The sequence below is a fragment of the Oncorhynchus clarkii genome, chromosome 18 (assembly GCF_045791955.1).
Source record: "Oncorhynchus clarkii lewisi isolate Uvic-CL-2024 chromosome 18, UVic_Ocla_1.0, whole genome shotgun sequence".
NCBI lineage: Eukaryota > Metazoa > Chordata > Actinopteri > Salmoniformes > Salmonidae > Oncorhynchus > Oncorhynchus clarkii.
This window is the reverse complement of record NC_092164.1, coordinates 31,554,094-31,575,767: the sequence shown is the minus strand read 5'-3', so window position 1 is coordinate 31,575,767 and position 21,674 is coordinate 31,554,094. Positions and strand designations below refer to the sequence as shown.

At 43.1% G+C, this 21,674-nt stretch overlaps 1 protein-coding gene across 2 annotated transcripts in view; it reads right to left on the bottom strand.

The window, feature by feature from the left end:
* The window catches only part of LOC139373332 (RNA-binding motif, single-stranded-interacting protein 3-like), a 397,992-nt gene that overhangs the window by 200,268 nt on the left and 176,050 nt on the right, over positions 1–21,674 (bottom strand). For both annotated transcript variants that reach the window (XM_071113733.1, XM_071113735.1), the window contains one exon: positions 4,120–4,277. In XM_071113733.1, the coding sequence (XP_070969834.1) occupies positions 4,120–4,277 (158 nt within the window). The remainder of the gene's footprint in view (positions 1–4,119; positions 4,278–21,674) is intronic.

Sequence of the window (21,674 nt, the reverse complement as noted above, 5' to 3'; positions counted from 1 at the left end):
CGTAATACCCTGTATATATCCTCCACATTGACTCTGTACCGTAATACCCTGTATATAGCCTCCACATTGCCTCTGTACCGTAATACCCTGTATATAGCCTCACTTTTTTATTTTACTCCTGCTGTTTAATTATTTGTTACTTTCATTTTTTATTTATCTATTTTATTATCTACTTATTTGTATTTTTTTTTACCTCTTAAAGCATTGTTGGTTAAGGGATTGTAAGTACACATTTCACTGTAAAGTCTACACCTGTTGTATTCGGTGCATGTGACAAATACCATTTGATTTGATTTGATTTTATGACATTAAGACATGGTAATGATCTTGTTATAATGTGTTATGACGCTGGATGTCAAGTAAAGTGTTAACAAATGTACTGCTCGACTGAGGGACTTTACAGATACGCAGTTGTTCAAAAAATCATGTCAAACACTATTATTGCACCCAGTCCATGCAACTTATTATGTGACTTGTTAAGCAACTTTTTACTCAACTTATTTAGGCCATAACAAAGGGGATGATTACTTATTGATGTTTTATTAATTTACTAAAAACATACTTCCACTTTGACATGACGGCGTATTGTGTGTAGGCCAGTGACTAAAACATCTCAATTGAATCCCTTCTAAATTCAGGCTGTAACACAACAACATGTGGAAAAGTCAAGGGGTGTGAACATTGTTGGAAGACACTGTAATGGGGATCCTAATGAACTAAGCAGTAATGGGGGGATGAATAATGTAGGAGATTGCCTGGAGGTATATCAGCCACTGCACAGCAACTGCTCTCCAGATCAATGTTGTGGAGGATACAGGCATTTTGTATGTTGTTAGTTTGAACCAGGCAAGTAAATGACCATGTAAATTCACCACACAAAGCACATGACATTTTGTGTTGTTGCCGGGTATTGTAGCGAAGTGGCAATGAGAGACAGAACAAGAGTAAGATCAAGTGAGAGAGTGATTCTTTCTGTTCCCGAAACATTCAGAGCATCTGGTTGACAACGTTTTGTTGGTGGGGTGGGGGAGGAGTTTGGTCTGGGCATTCCTGCAGTTGTCTCGCCACCTCAGAGGTTAAGCACCGCTATCTCGGTCCGTTCTGACAGAGCTTGACCAAAAAGCGTTGGGCAGACAGGGCATCGATGACTGAGCCGAAAGAGCCGAGGCTGGGCCGACTGGAGTGTCTTCTCTCACACTCCCTCCCTTTGGCAGTTTGTTGAAAAGGAGCCCGTGGGATCGGGGAGGCTCTGATAGCCGGCCTGCTTGTGTCAACAGAGGGCCTCAGAATCGTTTGGGATAATGTGGCGCTTCGGATCGCAGTGGCTCTGTGGAACAGGTGGTCCCAGGGTCACCCCTTCCTCTGCTGTGTGGAGCTCCAACCCCTCCCTTCCCACCCTCTCACTCCTCCCTCCTTCCCTCGCCACACATGGGAAAGGTTATTTGGACAATTGGTGGTGATTAGCTCTTGATTTGGGTTTCTCTCCATTTGATCAGGCGCCACGCTAGGGAAAGCAGCATGACAGAGGGCACAGCTGTAGCCGGTCCACAGCTGAAATTGGGTGCAGAGAACCAGAAGTGAGGGATGGAGGGAGAACGGTAGGCAGGGAAGAACAGAAGAGGCAGAAGGGAGGAGGATAGAAGGGAGGGAGGGCAGGGAGGAGAGCTCTGTGGTCCATTCAATCTTGGCTTTTTGATTTATGGATTTGGACCACTGGCAGGGAGAATGAATGCCCCTGTTATTCCAAGTGTGGGCCCCAAGTCTACCTTCTAAAATGTGCTCTTTCCTCAAAAGAACCTGCGGCCTCAGCCCCTCTACCTCTCCTAGGTGGTGGACTGCAAACAAGAAATCCCCAGCACTGCTCAACCGCTAATGGCCCCGTACCCCAACTGCCCCCGTGCCCTACCTGCCCACTTGTCCATGCATTTTTCTCATGGTAATGGCTGTTCCATCCATGCCTTTCGTTCTGGGTGTTCAGCCAAAACCCACTTCTCTGGCTGCTTCTCCATGCCCATATATCAGGCTGATGGTTCTGGAGAGCTACAGATCCAGCCAACTGAATAAAACACAGATTAAGCACACTCCCAAATCCAACTGCTCTCGGTGCATATAATTAGAAACTCTGTGGCCATTGTTGTTATTGATTCTCTTTTATTTTGGCCATGTTTGAAGTAATAGAGGAAGTTGTAGCAGTTGTGTGAGGACTTGTGGGAGAGTGTAGCTTGCTGCGTCGTTGAGAGAACTTTTGCATTTCCAAACATCTCTCAGGCAGTGTGTAACGACCTCCAATCAGCAGCTACGATATGGCACACTCTCAAGAATGCATCCGTTGGCGGCACTCTGCTTGCTTTGGAGATACGGGGAGTCTAGGCTGCTGGGGCTGTTTCACAGTGCGTGTGACCCAGCAGACCCCGTCTCGGGAACCAGTACGGCTCAGCACAACACAAGGACTCAAATCAAACAACATTTTGTTACTGCATTTCGCAAGTGGCTCGTAAGCATCAACTACAAACTTTTGGTTTGGAATCGCGACGTTCTGGCATCATGATTTGTTGAGTGAGTTGTCTGTCTGAAGAGGACTCCTCTTTTTTTTTTCTTCCTTCTTGAAGTTGTCAAAAGAGTCTGTCATTGTCACCAGACTCTAGTCACTGTTGCCTAGGGTCGGGTTTTCAAAACTAACCACTGAGAGGAAAACACTCATTAATATGCAGAGTCAGCCAACTCCATGATACTGATTAGAGAAAATAACGTGGGTGACAGAGGTGATAGAAAAACAAAACTAGGACTAAAACATTTCTGAAGACCGCAGAGGCTCATTTCGGAGGTTTCAGGTTAACACGAACCTGGGGGACAAGGTGCGACGGACCAAGGGAGGATGCCATTGTGGTGGGGTGGAGCGGGTTGGGGTGGGAGTGGGACATGGGTGGAGGAGGTGTGGGTTCAGCAGACCGGAGAAGGAAAACAACACCAGAGGGGGACCCGGGTGTCACAGACTTCAGCGCCAGATGACCTTTGTGAAAATGTTTCTACCCGCCTGTGCTTGAAACAGTGGCTGGCTAATTAAAGTTTCATTGGATTTTCATTGGCACAGCAGACCTCGGGCAACCTTGGGGGCACTTAGACAATGCCTTTGACCAAGGCGAATGGCAAAAATACAGGGGGGGAATGCTAAAGGAAGAGTGTGTTGGAGAAAGTGAAGTGAAGCATCCACCAGAGGACAGTGAGGCAGTAATGGTGTATGTCCAATGTTAAACGGCAAAAGGAGTGTTTTATTGGACACTGTCTACAGGGACATTATACAAAATGGGACTGACTATGTGGCTAAGAGATATGCAATGTCAAAACGCTGAGTGCCTTCATTGTCTTATCGTGTTTGCTGTCTAGCTAATGGAATTTCGATGGGTCAAGATCAAGACATGCGGGACTTCTGACATAGTAGGAGCATTACCAAATACTGGACAGAGCGTTCCGATTCCAAAAGATCATAAAATAATTGGCTGCATTTGACTGGGATATTTCTGGAAAGATGGCCAAGAAAATGTTACGCAACCGGCAGACTTCGCTTTTAGCCTGTATTTCACAATTTGCAGTCTTTATTAATGAGGAATTTATTGGAGCTGAACAAAGCTGTTAGTGTGTAAGTGTGTGTGTGTGTCTGTGTGGGCTGTGGGTTGCAGCTTGATGAGGTCCTGGTCCGTGGTTCCTGGGGGAGGCAGTCCAATCTACATTTTATTAGGGCTTTATTGAGCTTTGTGTAGGTGTGTGTGTGTGTGCACATTCATGCGCATGTGTGCGTTTTTGTATCACACACACACTTGGCAGAGCTTTTATGATTACCCGTGTCTGTTTCTATACATTCACAGTTGGTGGAACTTTAATAAGGGTGAGTGTGTACCAGCAGGTGTGCGTGTGTGTGTTTGTGTGTGTACGCGCGTGTGTGTGTTAGCAGGTGTGCATGTGTGTGTGTGTGTACACGCGCGCGCGCGTGTGTGTGTGTCAGCAGGTGTGCATGTGTGTTTATATACGGTGTGTGTGTGTGTGTGTGTGTGTGTGTCTGTGTCTGTGTGCAGGAGCAGGTGTGTGTGTTTCTATAAGTCTGAGTGTATGTACCACACTCACGGTTGGCAGAGCTTGATGAGATCCTGGTCCGTGGTCCCCGGGGGCAGGCCTCGAATGTACAGGTTAGTTTTACTCAGCAGCTCGGATCCGCCGTGACTGCAGCTGTTGTGGCTGGGGCTGGGCGGAGCCATGGGGTGGAGGGGTGGAGCATAGGGCTGCTGCAGGAAGAGAGAAGAGGTTAGGGCTAAATATATTTGAGTACATAAAACACATACATTATGTATGTGTGGGTTGTGATATGTAGGTATCTTTCACATGGAGTGGGGGGGGGGCATAGATACAGGAAGAGAGAAGAGTGCTCCCGAGAGGCGCAGCGGTCTAAGGCACTGCATCTCAGTTCAAGAGGCTTCACTACAGTCCCTAGTTCGAATCCAGGCTTTCTAGTGTTTAACTGTTATAGAAGGGACATCCTCAAAATGATGTGTTGAGAGATGTTGGAGTGCCATTTTCCTCCCTGACTTCATACTCCCGAGTCTGGAGGCATTCTCAAAACAGTTTGCACCTCTACAGGTGAGATGTTTTTAATGAGACTCAGCATCTGAACCGTTCAACATTTCCCTCTCCCTGTGTACGTCAACAAACCGCCTCATCACTACAGCGCATCGCTCCCTTTTCATGATATATTCCTTATTTCTCCCCATTTTGTATACACTACATCCCTTTCCTCTGTCGCTGCACCCCTCTCTCCCCCTCATGTCCCTCCCACTGTGGATTTATGGTGTCAGGGCTCCCCACTCACAGCCTATTTATATCTCTATACCATGGACGCAGCGCTCGGTGACAGAGAGGTAACGAAGGCCCTGTGGGCGTAGTAGAAAGAAAGAGGGATGGAGAAGGAGGGAGAAAGAGAGAGGGGTGGCTGAAAGTGACGGAGAGAGAGAAAAAGGGTTGGGCAGTGACGGAGAAAGAGGAGAGAAGAAGAAGAAGAAGAAAAGAGCGAGTGAGAGAGAGAGCACAGCCACCAGCAGCTCCAGTTAGCCACGTTAAACCCTAGCCTCCCCGGAGAGACACTGCACACGGAGCTATGGAAGAACACACACACACTCACACGCCCCCTTCGTGGTACCCACCCCACGCGTTAGCGCCGGCCCGTGAAGCATGGCTGATTTGATGTGCAATTTTCGAGTGTTCTTGGGCAGTGTGTCGCCTCTTCTGACAATGAGCCGAGACCCCTGGAGTGTGAAGGGAGTCTGCATCTATCAATGGGAGGCCAATTATCATGCTGGGCTAACTGGAACTGACGGCCAGCCACTACTCTCAGTAGAGTAGTGAGTACACACAATGTGCTTCACCGCTGACGAGCTACAGCATATTGTAATGGAGGGAGAGAGAGACGGTCAGCCCATTTAGGAAGGAGACTGGACATTGACCGGACTGGGGGTTTTAATAGGGGTTGTTTATGGACAGTGTGCATACAAACATCAGGTGGTCAAGACACTTTTGACCTACACCATGTATCACTCTCTTTGCTGGGGTGCTTTGATACTTTGACATGTCATTTCATTGTCTTGAATTGCACCATATTATAGCTACGGTAAGTGCTTCTAAACTGCACATAAACTATCACTACTACTCAAAGCCAGGTAAAATTCTCCTACACATGCTGTGTGTTATAACACTTAAAATAAAGTGTCCCAGTACATTTTGACGCACAGAAAATTAATATTAAAACCCGAGCCTTGACTAAGCTCTGAGCTCTCTCCCCCCATCCCCTCTGCGGCACTTTAGATTACCCACACTAAATGCAATGGGTGACACACAATTTACATGCAAATTCACTGCAGCACACTGGTGATACAGTGTTGGTCCCTATTGAAGGTGAGGTGAAAGAGCCTCTCTACTACCCAGTATATTGTGCAGCTCCGCATTCCTCCCTCCACTCCACACTTGGCTTGCGTCCTGGGCTTTGGAATTCACGTGTCCCGCCCTATCGATTTGCTTTCATTTTTAAGGTCAGAAGCTGAAATCTAACACAATGAGGCATGGAGGGTCAACCCTGGCTCATTACTTACAGTGCTGGGAAAGAGGGAGGTTATCCAAGGGAAAAGAAAAGACTCTCAGAAGCCCTGGGATGACAAATGAGAGGGTGCTAGAGGAGCTGTGTGAGAGTGTGTGTGTGTGTGTGTGTGTGTGTGTGTGTGTGTGTGTGTGTGTGTGTGTGTGTGTGTGTGTGTGTGTGTGTGTGTGTGTGTGTGTGTGTGTGTGCGTGTGCCCCCCGGAAATATAGAAACATATAGAATATAGAAACATCTCCCTCACATGTCTGGCTGATGGGAGTTGAATACAGCACTTGACAAAGAGGATCTCTGCCGCCTTGCTGGCTGCCTTCAGTAAGAGGAGATGGTTACGACACTTCAAAACCTCCAGGTGGTAAATGAGACAACCCCCCGTCGTGGCACGTCGCTACAGAGGCATGTCAGGGATTTAAATGTACCCGGTATTTCAGATGGGCAGAATGGTTTACACAGGGCCAATTTACTGAGCTAGCAGGGGGGCTCTGCCGCAACCGTGACACACGCTGGAGAATGTTTATGAGTGTATGAACCGAGGATGATAAAGCTATTGTATCGTATATAGGGCTGGATATGCACACGGAGACAGTGCACACATTTCTTCTGACTGGAGCAAGGGAAGAGCAGTCAGGGGAGTGTTTGTGTAAGCGTGTGTGTGTGTGTGTGTGTGTGTGTGTGTGTGTGTGTGTGTGTGTGTGTGTGTGTGTGTGTGTGTGTGTGTGTGTGTGTGTGTGTGTGTGTGTGTGTGTGTGTGTGTGTGTGCACACGCGTTCATGTGTGAGTGTGGAATCCAATCCACTGGAGATTGCCAATCCAAGCAAAAGCCATTCCAACCAAGGCTTGATCCAAAAAACAACCATTGGGCAAAAGTAAACAAAATATATCTAAAAAATGAATACACAGAAAACACTCAACTCATACTGGACTGTCCTCCTTCTTTTTCTGTAATCCAAACAAAGCAAACTCACCCAAACAGGTGAAAATGGGCAGTCACCAGGCAATATACAGAGCCTGCATAGGCTATATCATATCCACACCAGTATGTTTGTGGTATGAACACTTAATAGATATGAGGTCCATAGAAAGGCGGAGAGTAGGCTACAGTAGTTGATATTGGGCCTGTGTTACAGTACTCGGTATGGGGCCTGTGTTTGCCCTCTCTGCCTGCCTGTGAGTGGATGAAAGGCCCAGTGCTGTAGCCTGGTAATTGGGTCTGATTTATAGGGATCCACAGCAGCAGTCACGAAGCCGGCTGAGAACTGGCCAAGGACCAACCACACTGCAGCCTTGGTGTCAATATCAGAGCGCCAGCCCCCTCCAGCCTACACTGCTTGGAGGGAGCTATGACACTGTTAATGTGTGTGTGCATGTGTGTGTGTTTGTGTGTGTGAGACATAATATAAGTTAGTGTGTGTATAGGTGTGAGTGAGCGTGTGCGAGGATGACTATGCAAGTGCGAAGTGCTGGGTGAATGCCTTTATATAGTGTTATGTGCTTGTATGTGTGCTTGTGTTAAGCTTCACTGTGAAAGCCTAGTTCCACTACTAAAACATAAGCAATTGATTTGTAGTGACGCGGGGGAAAATCCATACAGTTATATATCGCAATATTATTTTGGATGACATCATATCGATATTTTTCTAGGCAGCGTTAGCTAGCACTAGTCGGCTGTACCTGTGCCAAAACTCTGGTATTGTTCATCCTATAGCTTGTTCTAGAGCTTAATCTATAGCTTGTTCTATACCTTGTTCTATAGCTTGTTCTATAGCTTGTTCTATAGCTTGTTCTATACCTTGTTCTCCATCTTCTTTTTAAATAGTGAGCCAACATGATTTCACCACTTTTATTTCCATGACTGATCAAATCTCATTTTGTCCTGCTCTCTCTTGTCCCTCTGCAGCAGACATACAGTGCCTTGTAAAAAAGATTCATACCCCTTGGATTTCTTCCCATTTTATTGTGTTACAATGTGGGATTTGAGGTCAACAATCTACACCAAATACTCTGTAATGTCAAAGTCGAAGAATTATTATATATATATTTTTTAGAGATTGATAGAAATGAAATAACTGAAATATAGTCGTTGCATAAGTATTCAGCTCCCTGAGTCAATACATGTTATGAATACCTTCGGCAGTGATTCCAGCTGTGCCTCTTCTTGGGTAAGTCTCTAAGAGCTTTACACACCTGGATTGTGCAATATTATCCCAGTATTATTTTCTGAATTCTTCAAGCTCTGTCAAGATGTTGGATATCTTGGCAAGACATTTTCAAGTCTTGCCATAGATTGTCAAGCAGATATAAGTCAAAACTGTAACTTGGCCGTTCAGTTTCCTTCCTGTCCTGCAGCTCAGGTCAGAAGTAGGACTGTATCTTTGATGTGTCTGGCTGATTTAATACATCATCCACAGCATAATTATTAACTTGACCATGCTCAATGTCTGGTTTGTTATTGTTACTAATCTACCAATCACTGCCTTTCTTCATGGTGCTTTCATAAAATCTCCCTGGTCTTTATAGTTGAATCTGTGCTTGAAATTCAATACTTAACTGAGGGACCTGACAGATGTTGTGTGGATGGGGGGCAGAGGAAGGGTTAGTCATTCAAAAATGATGTCGACCCCTATTATATCACATGAGTGAACTCATGTAACTTATGTGATTTAGTAGGCCAAATGTTACTCCCTAACTCATTTAGGCTTGCCGAAACAAAGATTGATTGATTTAATTGTAACTATTTTGGCAACAATTTTAATCCCACTTTGTAACACAACATTTTTTTGCAAGGCACTGAAAAAGCAAGCAATATGTTTGGAAAATCAAATCGCATCGGGAAAAAAATTAATAAACAGTATCGAATCGCAATACATATAGAATTGTGAGAATCGCAATACATTTAGAATTGTTCGAATCGCAATACATTTAGAATTGTGAGAATCGCAATACATTTAGAATTGTGAGAATCGCAATACATTTAGAATTGTGAGAATCGCAATACATTTAGAATTGTGAGAATCGCAATACATTTAGAATTGTGAGAATCGCAATACATTTAGAATTGTGAGAATCGCAATACATTTAGAATTGTGAGAATCGCAATACATTTAGAATTGTGAGAATCGCAATACATTTAGAATTGTGAGAATCGCAATACATTTAGAATTGTGAGAATCGCAATACATATAGAATTGTGAGAATCGCAATACATATAGAATTGTGAGAATCGCAATACATTTAGAATTGTGAGAATCGCAATACATTTAGAATTGTGAGAATCGCAATACATTTAGAATTGTGAGAATCGCAATACATTTAGAATTGTGAGAATCGCAATACATTTAGAATTGTGAGAATCGCAATACATTTAGAATTGTGAGAATCGCAATACATTTAGAATTGTGAGAATCGCAATACATATAGAATTGTGAGAATCGCAATACATTTAGAATTGTGAGAATCGCAATACATTTAGAATTGTGAGAATCGCAATACATTTCGTATCAGCAACTACAGATCCTTCAGAAAGTATTCACACCCCTCCACATGTTGTTGTGTTACAGCCTGAATTCAAAATGGATTACATTTAGATTTTGTGTCACTGGCCTACACACAACACCCCATAATGTCAAAGTGGAATTATGTTTTTAGACAATTTTACAAACTAATAAGAAATTAAAAGCTGAAATGTCTTGAGTCAATAAGTATTCAACACCTTTGTTAAGGCAAGCCTAAATACATTCAGGAGTAAAACAAATCTTACCAAGTCACATAATACGTTGCATGAACTCACTCTGTGTGCAATAAGTGTTTAACATGATTTTTGAATGACTAATCTCTGTACCTCACACATTCAATTAAGGGTAAGGTCCCTCAGTCGAAGCAGTGAATTTCAAACACAGATTCAACCACAAAGACCAGGGAGGGCTTCTATTGGTAGATGGGTAAAAAAAAGAAGAAAAAAGAAGATGATTTTGAATATTAATTTGAACATGGTGAAGTTATTAATTACACTTTGGATGGTGTAACAATACACCCAGTCATTACAAAGTTACAGGCATCCTTCCGAACTCAGTTCAGGGAGAGGAAGGAAACCACTCAGGGATTTCACCATGAGGCCAATGGTGACTTTAAAACAGTTACAGAGTTGAATGGCTGTGATAGGAGAAAACTGAGGATGGATCAACAACATTGTAGTTACTCCACAATACTAACCTAAATGACAGAGCAAAAAGAAGGAAGCTTGTACAGAATAAAACATATTTAAAAACATGGATCTGGTTTGTAATAAGGCACTAAAGTAAACTGAAAAAAATGAAAAAAATAAAATAAATAATAATAATAATAAATAAATAAATAAACTTTATGTCCTACAAAGGGTTATGTTTGGGGAAAATCCAACACAACACATCACTGAGTAGCACTTCATATTTGGTGGCTGCATTAGGTTATGGGTATCCTTGTCATAAGCAAGGACTAGGGAGTTTTTGTCAGGATAGAAATGAATGGAATAGAGCTAAGATTGCCTAGATAAATAAAGGTTAAATAAATAAATTAGCACTGGCAAAATCCTAGAAGAAAACCTGGTTCAGTCTGATCCAACAGACAGAGACAAATTCACCTTTCAGCAGGACAATAATCTAAAACACAAGGCCAAATAAACTCTGGAGTTGCTTACCGACGAACATGAATTTTCATGACTGGCCTAGTTACAGTTTTGACTTAAATCGGCTTGAAAATCTATGGCAAGACTTGAAAATGGCTGTCTAGCAATGATCAACAACAAACTTGACAGAATTTTTGAAAGAATAATGTGCAAATATTGTACAATCCAGGGGTGCAAAGCTCTTAGAGAATTACCCAGAAAGACTCACAGCTGTAATCATTGCCAAATATGATTCTAAACAGGGGTGTGAATACCTATGTAAATGAGACATTTCTGTATTTCATATTCAGTAAATGTCTAAAAACATGTTTTCACTTTGTCATTATGGGGTATTTTGTGTAGATAGGTGAAGAAAACAATTCAGACTTAGAATTCAGGCTATAACACAACATGTGGAATAAGTAAAGGGGTATGAATACTTTCTGAAGGCTCTAGAAGTATCGTGATAATATCATATCGTGATGTCCCTGGAAATTCCTAGCCCATTTGTTATGATGACTCACAAGACAAGCCGAATAATCATGTACACAGCCAGTATCTTTACAGCAAGTACACAGTTGAAGTCGGAAGTTTACATACACTTTAGCCAAATACATTTAAATACCTGACATTTAATCCTTGTTGTCCGGACCTCTTGCAGCCTCTATGGGTGTGCCACAGTGTTCAATTCTCGGGCCGACTTTCTTCTCTTTATACATCAATGATGTCGCTCTTGCTGTGGGTGATTCTCTGATCCTCTACGCAGACGACACCATTCTGTATACTTCTGGCCCGTCTTTGGACACTGTGTTTACTAACCCACAGACGAGCTTCAATGCCATACAACTCTCCTTCCATGGCCTCCAACTGCTCTTGAATGCAAGTAAAACTAAATGCATGCTCTTCCACGGATCGCTGCCCACACCTGCCTGCCCGTCCAGAATCACTACACTGAACTGTTCTGACCTAGAATATGTGGACAACTACAAATACCTAGGTGTCTGGTTAGACTGTAAACTCTCCTTCCAGACTCACATTAAGCATCTCCAATCCAAAATTAAATCTAGAATCGGCTTCCTATTTCGCAACAAAGCATCCTTCACTCATGCCGCCAAACATACCCTCGTAAAAGCCTCCAACACTCTACTCTACAAATTGGATGCAGTCTATCACAGTGCCATCCGGTTTGTCACCAAAGCCCCATATACTACCCACCACTGCGACCTGTATGCTCCAGTTGGCTGGCCCTCGCTTCATATTTGTCGCCAAACCCACTGGCTCCAGGTCATCTATAATTCTTTGCTAGGTAAAGCCCCACCTTATCTGGTCACCATTGTAGCACCCACCCGTAGCACACACTCCAGCAGGCATATTTCATTGGTCACCTCTAAAGCCAATTCCTCCTTTGGCCGCCTTTCCTTCCAGTTTTCTGCTGCCAATGACTGGAACGAACTGAAAAGATCACTGAAGCTGGAGACTCATATCTCCCTCACTAACTTTAAGCACCAGCTGTCAGAGCAGCTCACAGATCACTGCACCTGTACATAGCCCATCCAACTACCTCATCCCCATACTGTTATTTATTTATTTTGCACATACTTGCACATTCATCTTCTGCACATCTATCACTCCAGTGTTTATTTGCTATATTGTAATTATTTTGCCAATGTGGCCTATTTATTGCCTTACCTCCTTTATCCTACCTCATTTGCACACACTGTATATAGACTTTTTTTCTATTGTATTATTGACTGTATGTTTGTTTATTCCATGTGTAACTCTGTGTTGTTGTTTGTGTCGCACTGCTTTGCTTTATCTTGGCCAGGTCCCAGTTGTAAATGAGAACTTGTTCTCAACTAGCCTACCTGGTTAAATAAAGGTGAAATAAAAATTGCTCCCAAGGATGAACCGGACTTGTGGAAGTATACAAATGTTTTTTTTGCTGATTTCTTTTGATTTTCCCATGTCAAGCAAAGAGGCACTGAGTTTGAAGGTAGCCCTTGAAATACATCCACAGGTACACTTCCAATTGACTCAAATTATGTCAATTAGCCTATCAGAAGCTTCTAAAGCCATGGCATCATTTTCTGGAATTTTCCAAGCTGTTTAAAGGCACAGTCAACTTAGCGTATGTAAACTTCTGACCCACTGGAATTGTGATACAGTGAATTCTAAGTGAAATAATCTGTCTGTAAACAATTGTTGGGGAAAAAAATGACTTGTGTCAGGCACAAAGTAGATGTCCTAACCGACTTGCCAAACCTATAGTTTGTTAACAAGACATTTGTGGATTGGTTGAATAACGAGTTTTAATGACTACAACCTGAGTGTATGTAAACTTCAGACTTCAACTGTATATCTGCCTAACACAAATCCTCATCTGCAAAGGGTTACTCAAAACCTAAACTTTAAGCATTTATTCTTGAACCATAGTGTCTTCAAGCAGAGGGATACAGTGTGTCCTCCCATCCACTTCCCTTGTCTCTCTCTCCCTTGGTAAACCCATAGCCAGAGGAGTGCATAGGAAAAGCATCTTCCACTGTCCTAGGGACTGATGCTAAAGCCAATGTCTGCTATTAGGAAGCTAGACAGATCTCTATGGAGGGATGTAGAGAGAGAGATATATTGAGATAAAGAGTTCAGGAGACAAAAAAAGAGAGAGTGAACAAGAGACAAAGAAAAAAAGAGATAGAGAGAGCCAGAGAACAAGTTGCAGCAGTGCCTCCTCCCCACATCCCGCTGGACTTCCGGGTTAGCCTGTGGGCCTTCCATCCAGAGAAACAAAACAAAAGTGGGACTGGAATCTGGGATGCAGCAGCCACAGCGGACACCAGGCTATTTCTCAACATGTTGATTGGTCTGTCTCAGGTTTCTGTCGGTTCGAAGGTGAAGAAGACGGAGCGGCAGGCTTTAGTGTGAAAGACAGAGCTGGATATTGTGTTCTCTTCGTCAGGGCACGTGCCTTTATATAGAAACCAAGGGGTTTACATATCGTCCGTCTTGGCCCCCGGGGGAGGGAAAGTATGCAGAGCATGTCGTCGGTATGACAGAGCTGAACGTTGTAAATCTATAAATAAGTCTCACTGCAGAGTCAAAGGGACATTGTGTGTTAAGCGTATGATTGACTTTGAGTGTTGCTTTAATTATATGGTTTAATATTGTTATACATTATACTGTATTATCATTTTTATGTAGAGACAGATGGCAATTTACTTTGGGGGAAGGGGGAGGGGGTCCAAAATAGGACAGGGTAGTGCTTTTTTCCCTGGTTTATATTCGCTCTTTTGCAGATTTTACTATATAATTTATTCCAACCGAGCCACATTTCCTCATCTGCTTGCATCTGCCTCCCCTTTACCAAGGTGTTGAGGGGCTTCCCTTATGCACTACGCTTTTCCGTGTGTTAACTTTTACACTGCCACAGGTCAGTATAGTCTACCAGTCTAAGGGTCTATCCTGCCCCTCTAGCCACCATTCATAGTGACAATAGCAGTACAGTAGGTGGATCGTTTGTCCAGATCTGCAAAAGGCAATCATATCACACATAAAAACATAACGGCGCAAAAGACCTGTGATTTGAATGTTTTATTCGATTTGGATCAGCTGTGGGCCTACTCAATGGTTTATAAGGTGTAGAAAGGCACAGTAGCAGGCCAGTCTGGCTGTATTCTTACTTCTGATACTGAATGCGCTGTCTGTTGCAGATCATCATTCTCCCAAGTCCTCCTATAATAATGTGGCCACATATGCTCCCGGCAGACCCAGTTATTCAGGGAAGCTTAACACACACCGTGCCTCCTCTCCAATCCAAGCGGCTATTCCTTTGCACACCTCGAATGCTTCAATATAGCCTAAATATTTATCATTGAACTTTTTAAATTTGATTACCTTTTATATGTGGCATAAACAAAACTAGTCGCAATGTTTAAATCGGATTAAGCTACTTCAAAAGCCCCATTATGCATGTACACACTCATCCAAAATACAATTTCAGCATCCTCAAAATGGCTTGATGTTAACCAGGTTTCCATCCAAACCTTTTATGAGGTAAGTCTACATGTCGGGAAAGAAAATGTCAGGACATCATGGGAAAGCATGCAGTTTATTAAGCTACAGAGGAAATAAGTTATGATGAACCTCACAGGGTGGTGAAAGTACACAGTCTTATTTTGGTGAATGATGATCGATGCTTAGCTGCCATTTGACAAATAAAAATAATCTTGCACTTTTTTCCATAATAATCTCATCATGTAGGAGGCTCTACCTGCACTGTTGGCTAAGAGTGCACATGCCAATACCAGAGTGGTCACATTTGCTATATCTGCGCAACATTTTGGCAAAACCATCAGTAGGCCTAGAGTTAAAAATTTAATGAAAACCCATTTAACTTGTATTTTTTATTCGGTATGTGGGAATCTCACTTCAAAAGTCATTTTATGTGCACTATGTATTTATGCACAGACTTTCTATCTGCAACAAGTCCATTTTAAGGAAACACAACTCTGATGGGGAAAAGGCCCAGGTTTACCCTTAACTGTTAATCGCTAGCATTGGCTTAACAATGGCTTAACTTACTTAATGGCTTAACTTACTTCTGATATTATCCCAATAAAGTTTAGAAACTTTTGTGTTTAGAAACTTTTGTGAAGGTTTGGTGTGGTTATTATTAAGCTTTAGCTACTTCAAGCCTATGATAAGAAGGCAGTGCGCACCGACAGTTGAGGTGAGGATGAATGTTTCAGGCCTACCAGAGTAACTCCTATAATCTAACAATAGAATGGTCATATTCATACAAAATATGCTGATTGAAAATGTATGAATTAGCCTCCTTCTGTACATCTATATCTGTACAGCAGATGCAGTAGCCATCTCACATAAAGAAATGCATGTTGGTGGCATCTCTATCTCTATGGGGTTAGGCCTAAGCTTCTGTTGCTTTATAGAGGCTATATACACTACCATTCAAAAGGTTGGAAATAGAAATGTCCTTGTATTTGAAAGAAAAGGAAAAAAATTGTCCAAATAGTCTAAAGGAGGCCAGTTTTATTGCTTCTTTAATCAGGACAACAGTTTTCGGCTGTGCTAACATAATTGCAAAAGGGTTTTATAATGATCAATTGGCCTTTTAAAATGATAAACTTGGATTAGCTAACACAACGTGCCAGTGGAATACAGGAGTGATGGTTGCTGATAATGGGCCTCTGTACGCCTATGTTCAGTTGAAGTCGGAAGTTAACATACACTCAGGTTGGAGTCATTAAAACTCGTCTTTCAACCACTCCACAAATTTCTTGTTAACAAACTATAGTTTTGGCAAGTCGGTTAGGACGTCTACTTTGTGCATGACACAAGTCATTTTTCTAACAATTGTTTACAGACAGATTATTTCACTTAGAATTCACTGTATCACAATTCCAGTGGGTCAGAAGATTTCATACACTAAATTGACTGTGCCGTTAAACAGCTTGGAAAATTCCAGAAAATGATGTCATGCATTTAGAAGCTTCTGATAGGCTAATTGACATCATTTGAGTCAATTGGAGGTGTACCTGTGGATGTATTTCAAGGCCTACCTTCAAACTCAGTGCCTCTTTGCTTGACATCATGGGAAAATCAAAAGAAATCAGCCAAGACCTAAGAAAATAAATTGTAGACCTCCACAAGTCTGGTTCATCCTTGGGATTTGGAGCCACTGCTCCAAAACTGCCATAAAAAAGCCAGACTTCGTTTTCTCTATATTGTTGCTTCATTCCTAACTTACTGTCAGCAGTTAAATGAAATACTTTTTGTTGTCCTATCTTCATCATTGTAATGAAATGCTTGAACAACATGTTTTTTTTGTCTCTCTTCACTAAGGTTGAAAGGTTACGGTTCTGAACAAATAACTGCAATAGCCTACTGCCATCTAGCTTTCTCTCTTTGTTCAAACTCTCTGGCCCATGGAGCTTGCATCCCTCTTCAAATAGTCTATTCGTCTAAGAAATGCAACAACAAAAAATCCAGCAATCAATTATTGGGTTGCTTTTTCTGTGAGTCCAAGAGCTGAGTGTACAAAACATTAAGCACACCTGCTCTTTCCATGACATAGACTGACCAGGTAAACCCGAGGTGAAAGTTATGATCCCCTATTGAGGTCACTTTTTAAATCTTGAGACAATTGAGACATGGATTGTCTGTGTGTGCCATTCAGAGGGTGAATAGGCAAGATGAAAGATTAAAGTGCCTTTGAACGGGGTATGGTAGTAGATGCCAGGCACACCAGGTTGTGTCAAGAACTGCAACGCTGTTGGGTTTTTCACGCTCAACAGTTTCCCGTGTGTATCAAGAATGTCCCACCATCCAAAGGACATCCAGCCAACTTGACACAACTGTGGGAAGCATTGGAGTCAACATGGACCAGCATCCCTGGATCCCACCCATCCCCGTAACTTTCTAGTTGATCTTTGATTTTATGCACTGAGATTAGTCTTGCATAACGAAAAGCACTTTGCAAATGATGTAAATTATATGGGTGCATTATTTCTGAGTATGTGTAGATGAGTACAAGATAGACAGGTGCATGGGGAGCAAGACATGTTGAAAACTACTGAAAATGTGAAAAAACTCAAACGTTTCAGGGGAATAACTAATAGGGCAGAGCGTGCCGTGACCCAAGCCAAAGTAGAACTCGACGGGCGTAAATATTTGGTCTGATTTGTCATCATTACAGTTACAGCCGGCTCACCCGCGAGCGTGGGAGGAGAGTCTGCCGAGACTCAAGGTTTCCAGAATTCCATCACCTCCAAAACTCTCGAAGCTAGTTCTTCCCGAGCTCTTTAACCTGTTGTTAAGAAACGGTCACAACACTCACAATCATATTAGTGCAAACACAATAAGAAAACAAATTGGCTGCCGGTTTATTAAGGCTTTTTTTGATTTTCATTCCTGTGCAATTACGTCCAATTGAAACTGACTACATACGGAACAGTTGGTTTTATTCAATTGATTTATTCAATTTACTTCTGGTTACCGTAGCTTGGGTACACTCTGCTGCATTTTAATATATTGTGACTGATAGGATAAGTAGGTAGCTCTCGTTCGATTCTCCACAGTGTGCAGACTGAATGGGGTGGGAATGTTTGTGCAGATTGAATGGAGATTTTTTGCTGTGAAGTAACGCTGCAGTGTTGCTGGGAGAGCAGGGTTCTCGTCTCATTCTCTCTCTCTCTTCCTCTCTCTCTCTCTAATTGGGAGTCACATTCTTCAGGAGTCAGTTGTTTTTCTCACAGGAAGCCCAAACACAAACAGAGGCGAGGGTGGGGGCGTGGCCCACTCCTGTGTGACCTCTCTCTCTCTTCCTCTCTCTAGCCCTTACTCCCTCTTTTTTTCTCTCTCTCTCTCTCTCTCTCTCCCTCCCTCCCTCCCTCTCTGCCAATCCAGTCATGCACATGAGCCTGGCAACGTGCCCACCCTGCGCTGCTGCAGTCACACAAAGAACACACACACACACACACACACACACACACACACACACACACACACACACACACTCACTCACACATTGTCAGAAACACACACACACACACACACATATTGGGCTATCAGAAACACACACACACACAACATAATCACAAATGTCCAAATAGGTGATAGACCAACACACTTCATGCATTAAAGTACAACATATACCTCCTCACTTATAACATGTCCTCTCCCATGCACATGCATCCGCTCACACAAGCAGATATACACAGAGCACTTATAGCTACCAGTTCTATCCAGCTCCTTTTGGCTGCAGGCAGAGTAGCTGGGCTTGGCCTGGCCTGGGCGGAGGAGAGTTATTGCTTATGTGCAGGGAGGGCTGGGAGGATAGCAGAGGGGGCCGCTCCCAACAGACCATTTGTTCTGCCGTTCTTCAGCCAAACAAATTTACGTCTCTCCTACAGAAGGTCAACTGTGCTCAAATTCATAAATAAGGGGGTAATTGGCGCAAGAGCAGTGGCGAAGCTCAAAGGCCACTGCCGCCCGGTCCCAGAGTTACAGCCCACTGACCGATGGGGGAGGCACACTCACAAATACAAACACTGTGTCACACACATACAAGAACGCATGCAAACACTCACACACGGAGACCCAGGCACGCACACACACTGACACAAGTGCACACACATCTATTGTAGATTTGCATATATAGTTGAATTTGAGTAATGCATGTATTATACAGTACCATGCTCATCATGCCATTTTTTAAAAACCATTTGCGAGCCTACGCAAGACCCGGATCGACTCCCATCAAGCATTCCAAACACCCCCTATGCTATGGGACTGTGTGTGGCTATACAAACCACAATATAGCTGAATCTATTTGCATCTGTGTGTGTGTGTATTGTGTGTGTGTGTTTGTGTGTGAATGTGAGTGTGTGTACGTATCTGCGTCTGTCCCTGTGCGCGTGTGTGTGTTTATACGTACACACCTCTCTCTGTGTGTACAGCACAGTACATGCCCAGGCATACATACTGGTGTGCCTGGGCGAGATAGATAGAATGCGATAAAAAGGGGCTTAGCTGTCTGGTGTGTGTGTGTAGCCCCTATGTAACGAGCCCCTCTCTCTAATTAGGGCAGCACGAGCCAGTGAGGAGGAATTCCGATCCACAACACTGCTTTTCTCTGGCAGCCTCACTCACACATGCGTAGTACAGAGCCTGTGTGCTCCCTAACGCACATGAACGCATGCAGATCACCCAACACCTGTCTTGATTATGCAGTCTTTCTTTTCAACATCTGAAACATCCATACCATCTCTGGTATGCCATTTTAGGCCCCCAGGGAATATTTTCCATGAGGCATCAATGACAAAAGCCAGACTGGATACTGGCACCAAGTGCCAGGCACTGCTATGGTAGATGTGCACAAATGATGACAGATCAGCGGGGAAACAATGACTGTTTCATTGTCCTTTATGGACTATTCCTCTAATAGGAACGCACATGTTATGAATGGTACTGTTTGCTAAAAGGTATGAATTCCTCTTCTGAACAAAAACAGACTAAGGTGCCCTCAAGTGGGCAGAATAGCAATATAGACTCACACCTGTGAAGACATCACTAACATCGCGAAGAATTCAAATGTATGTTGTTTTTTTTAAGTTGGCAAATTCCAAATAAACTACTTCAATTTCCCGAACTGTAATTTCAACTCAACTAGCCCCAAAAGAAAGCAGAACATGTGTACCGCATCCAGAGCTAGAGGATGATGGGAGAACATTGGTGTTAGTCACAGAGCCTTGTGTTGCTTCAGGCCTCAGTATTCAAGAACCGTGGAACCATCCTCCTCCCTCATCTTCCCTCCTCCTCCTCCCCCTCTCCATCCTCCTCCTCCCCCTCCTCCTCCTCCCTCCCCCTTCTCCTACTCCTCCTCCTCCTTTTCCCTGTTAAGTGCCACCGGGGAGCCGACGCAGTGTTGTGAGCAGAGTTTAGTAGGCCAAAGAAGACAATGTGCCAGATTCCAGCATCTTAAGCAACAAGCTGTCTCCTGTAGAATAATGCGTTACTCAACACAAACCCTCTACATCCCATCCCACCTCCTCACTAAGCATACTGCATTGTTTCGTCACAAATAGGCAAATATGTTGTGTGTATATCCCAATTGCGGAGAGAGTAATACTACATGTAACCTATTGGAAAGGTTTTGAGTATATATAGTATGTTGATGAAGAGGAAAAACTAGTTCATGCATCTTAGTAAAGTTATTGCTGACAACATTCACAGAAGGTGAAATAAAATCCATCATTCTTTATTTAATTGAAACATTTTCTTAACGATATAAAACGTACACATAACAAACGACAGCATACCGACGTACACAAACATCAACGACATCATTCCTGCCCAGACCCACCTGCTCACACCCCCGTCTCCAGCGCCCGCATCCCTCTCTGCCACATGGCCTCAAACTGCACCATGTTGTTTCTCTCCGTCGCCCACGCACTTTCAACATTTAGATAATAAAGCATTTGACCTTGGTTGATTTCCATTTTTTAAGTATGCATTTTTTCAAGATGATTTACGAAAAAAGTATCATCCAACCCACATGAGAGAAGTTTGGACATGTGCAGTTCTGGGTTTATTGTGTTGGCATCCCTTATGAGTTAGTGACCCTTCAAAAGAGACTCTCACAGTATGTTGGGGGAACGAGTGTTAGACTTTCCTGGGCAGGGAATCTATGCTGTCTATCCCCATGACCAACTGGAGAAAGATAAATGTTCTGAACTTCTTCCCAGCTCTCCCAAGTGGAGTTCAATCGGTGTGGGTTTGAAGCTTTTTCCAAGAGTGTCACAATTTGTGATAAATAACATGAGCCATACTGGGCAGCCAGCGAAAAAGAAGAAACCTGTGAAATAAAAGAAACGAAGAGAGAGAGTGAGAGAGACAGAGACAGTGTAGTACTCTTGTACATCAATGAAATAGGCTAGTGATAGAGACCCTTGCCAATGGGGGAAGAATTCCAGTGTTTGAGTCCAGCCCTTGGTAGGTGGTGTGATTTATTAATGAGATAAGTCACTAGTGCTCTGGAATATGAGAGCGTAACGGTGTAATATTTCCCCCCTGCCGCAGTGACTCAGGTCTGCCGTGCCCTCACCGGGGAAGAGTATACTGGGTGCAAAACAAGGCAATGGTCAGGGAACTGGCGTATTGGGTTTTTTGGAGTGGAACATTTCACTCTGACAAGAGTCTGTGAACAGAGTAGGTATGTATTTTTTATTGTTGTTATTAGAAAAACAAACGCATAAACACGTATTCAAATATAGATAGAGTACACCATGGGCTGCAATACACATCCAAAAGTTTATGTTATGAGCTCTAGTTTTATTTTCTAGGGTGAGAAACTTAATATATATATATAAAGTATAAAAACAAGACTC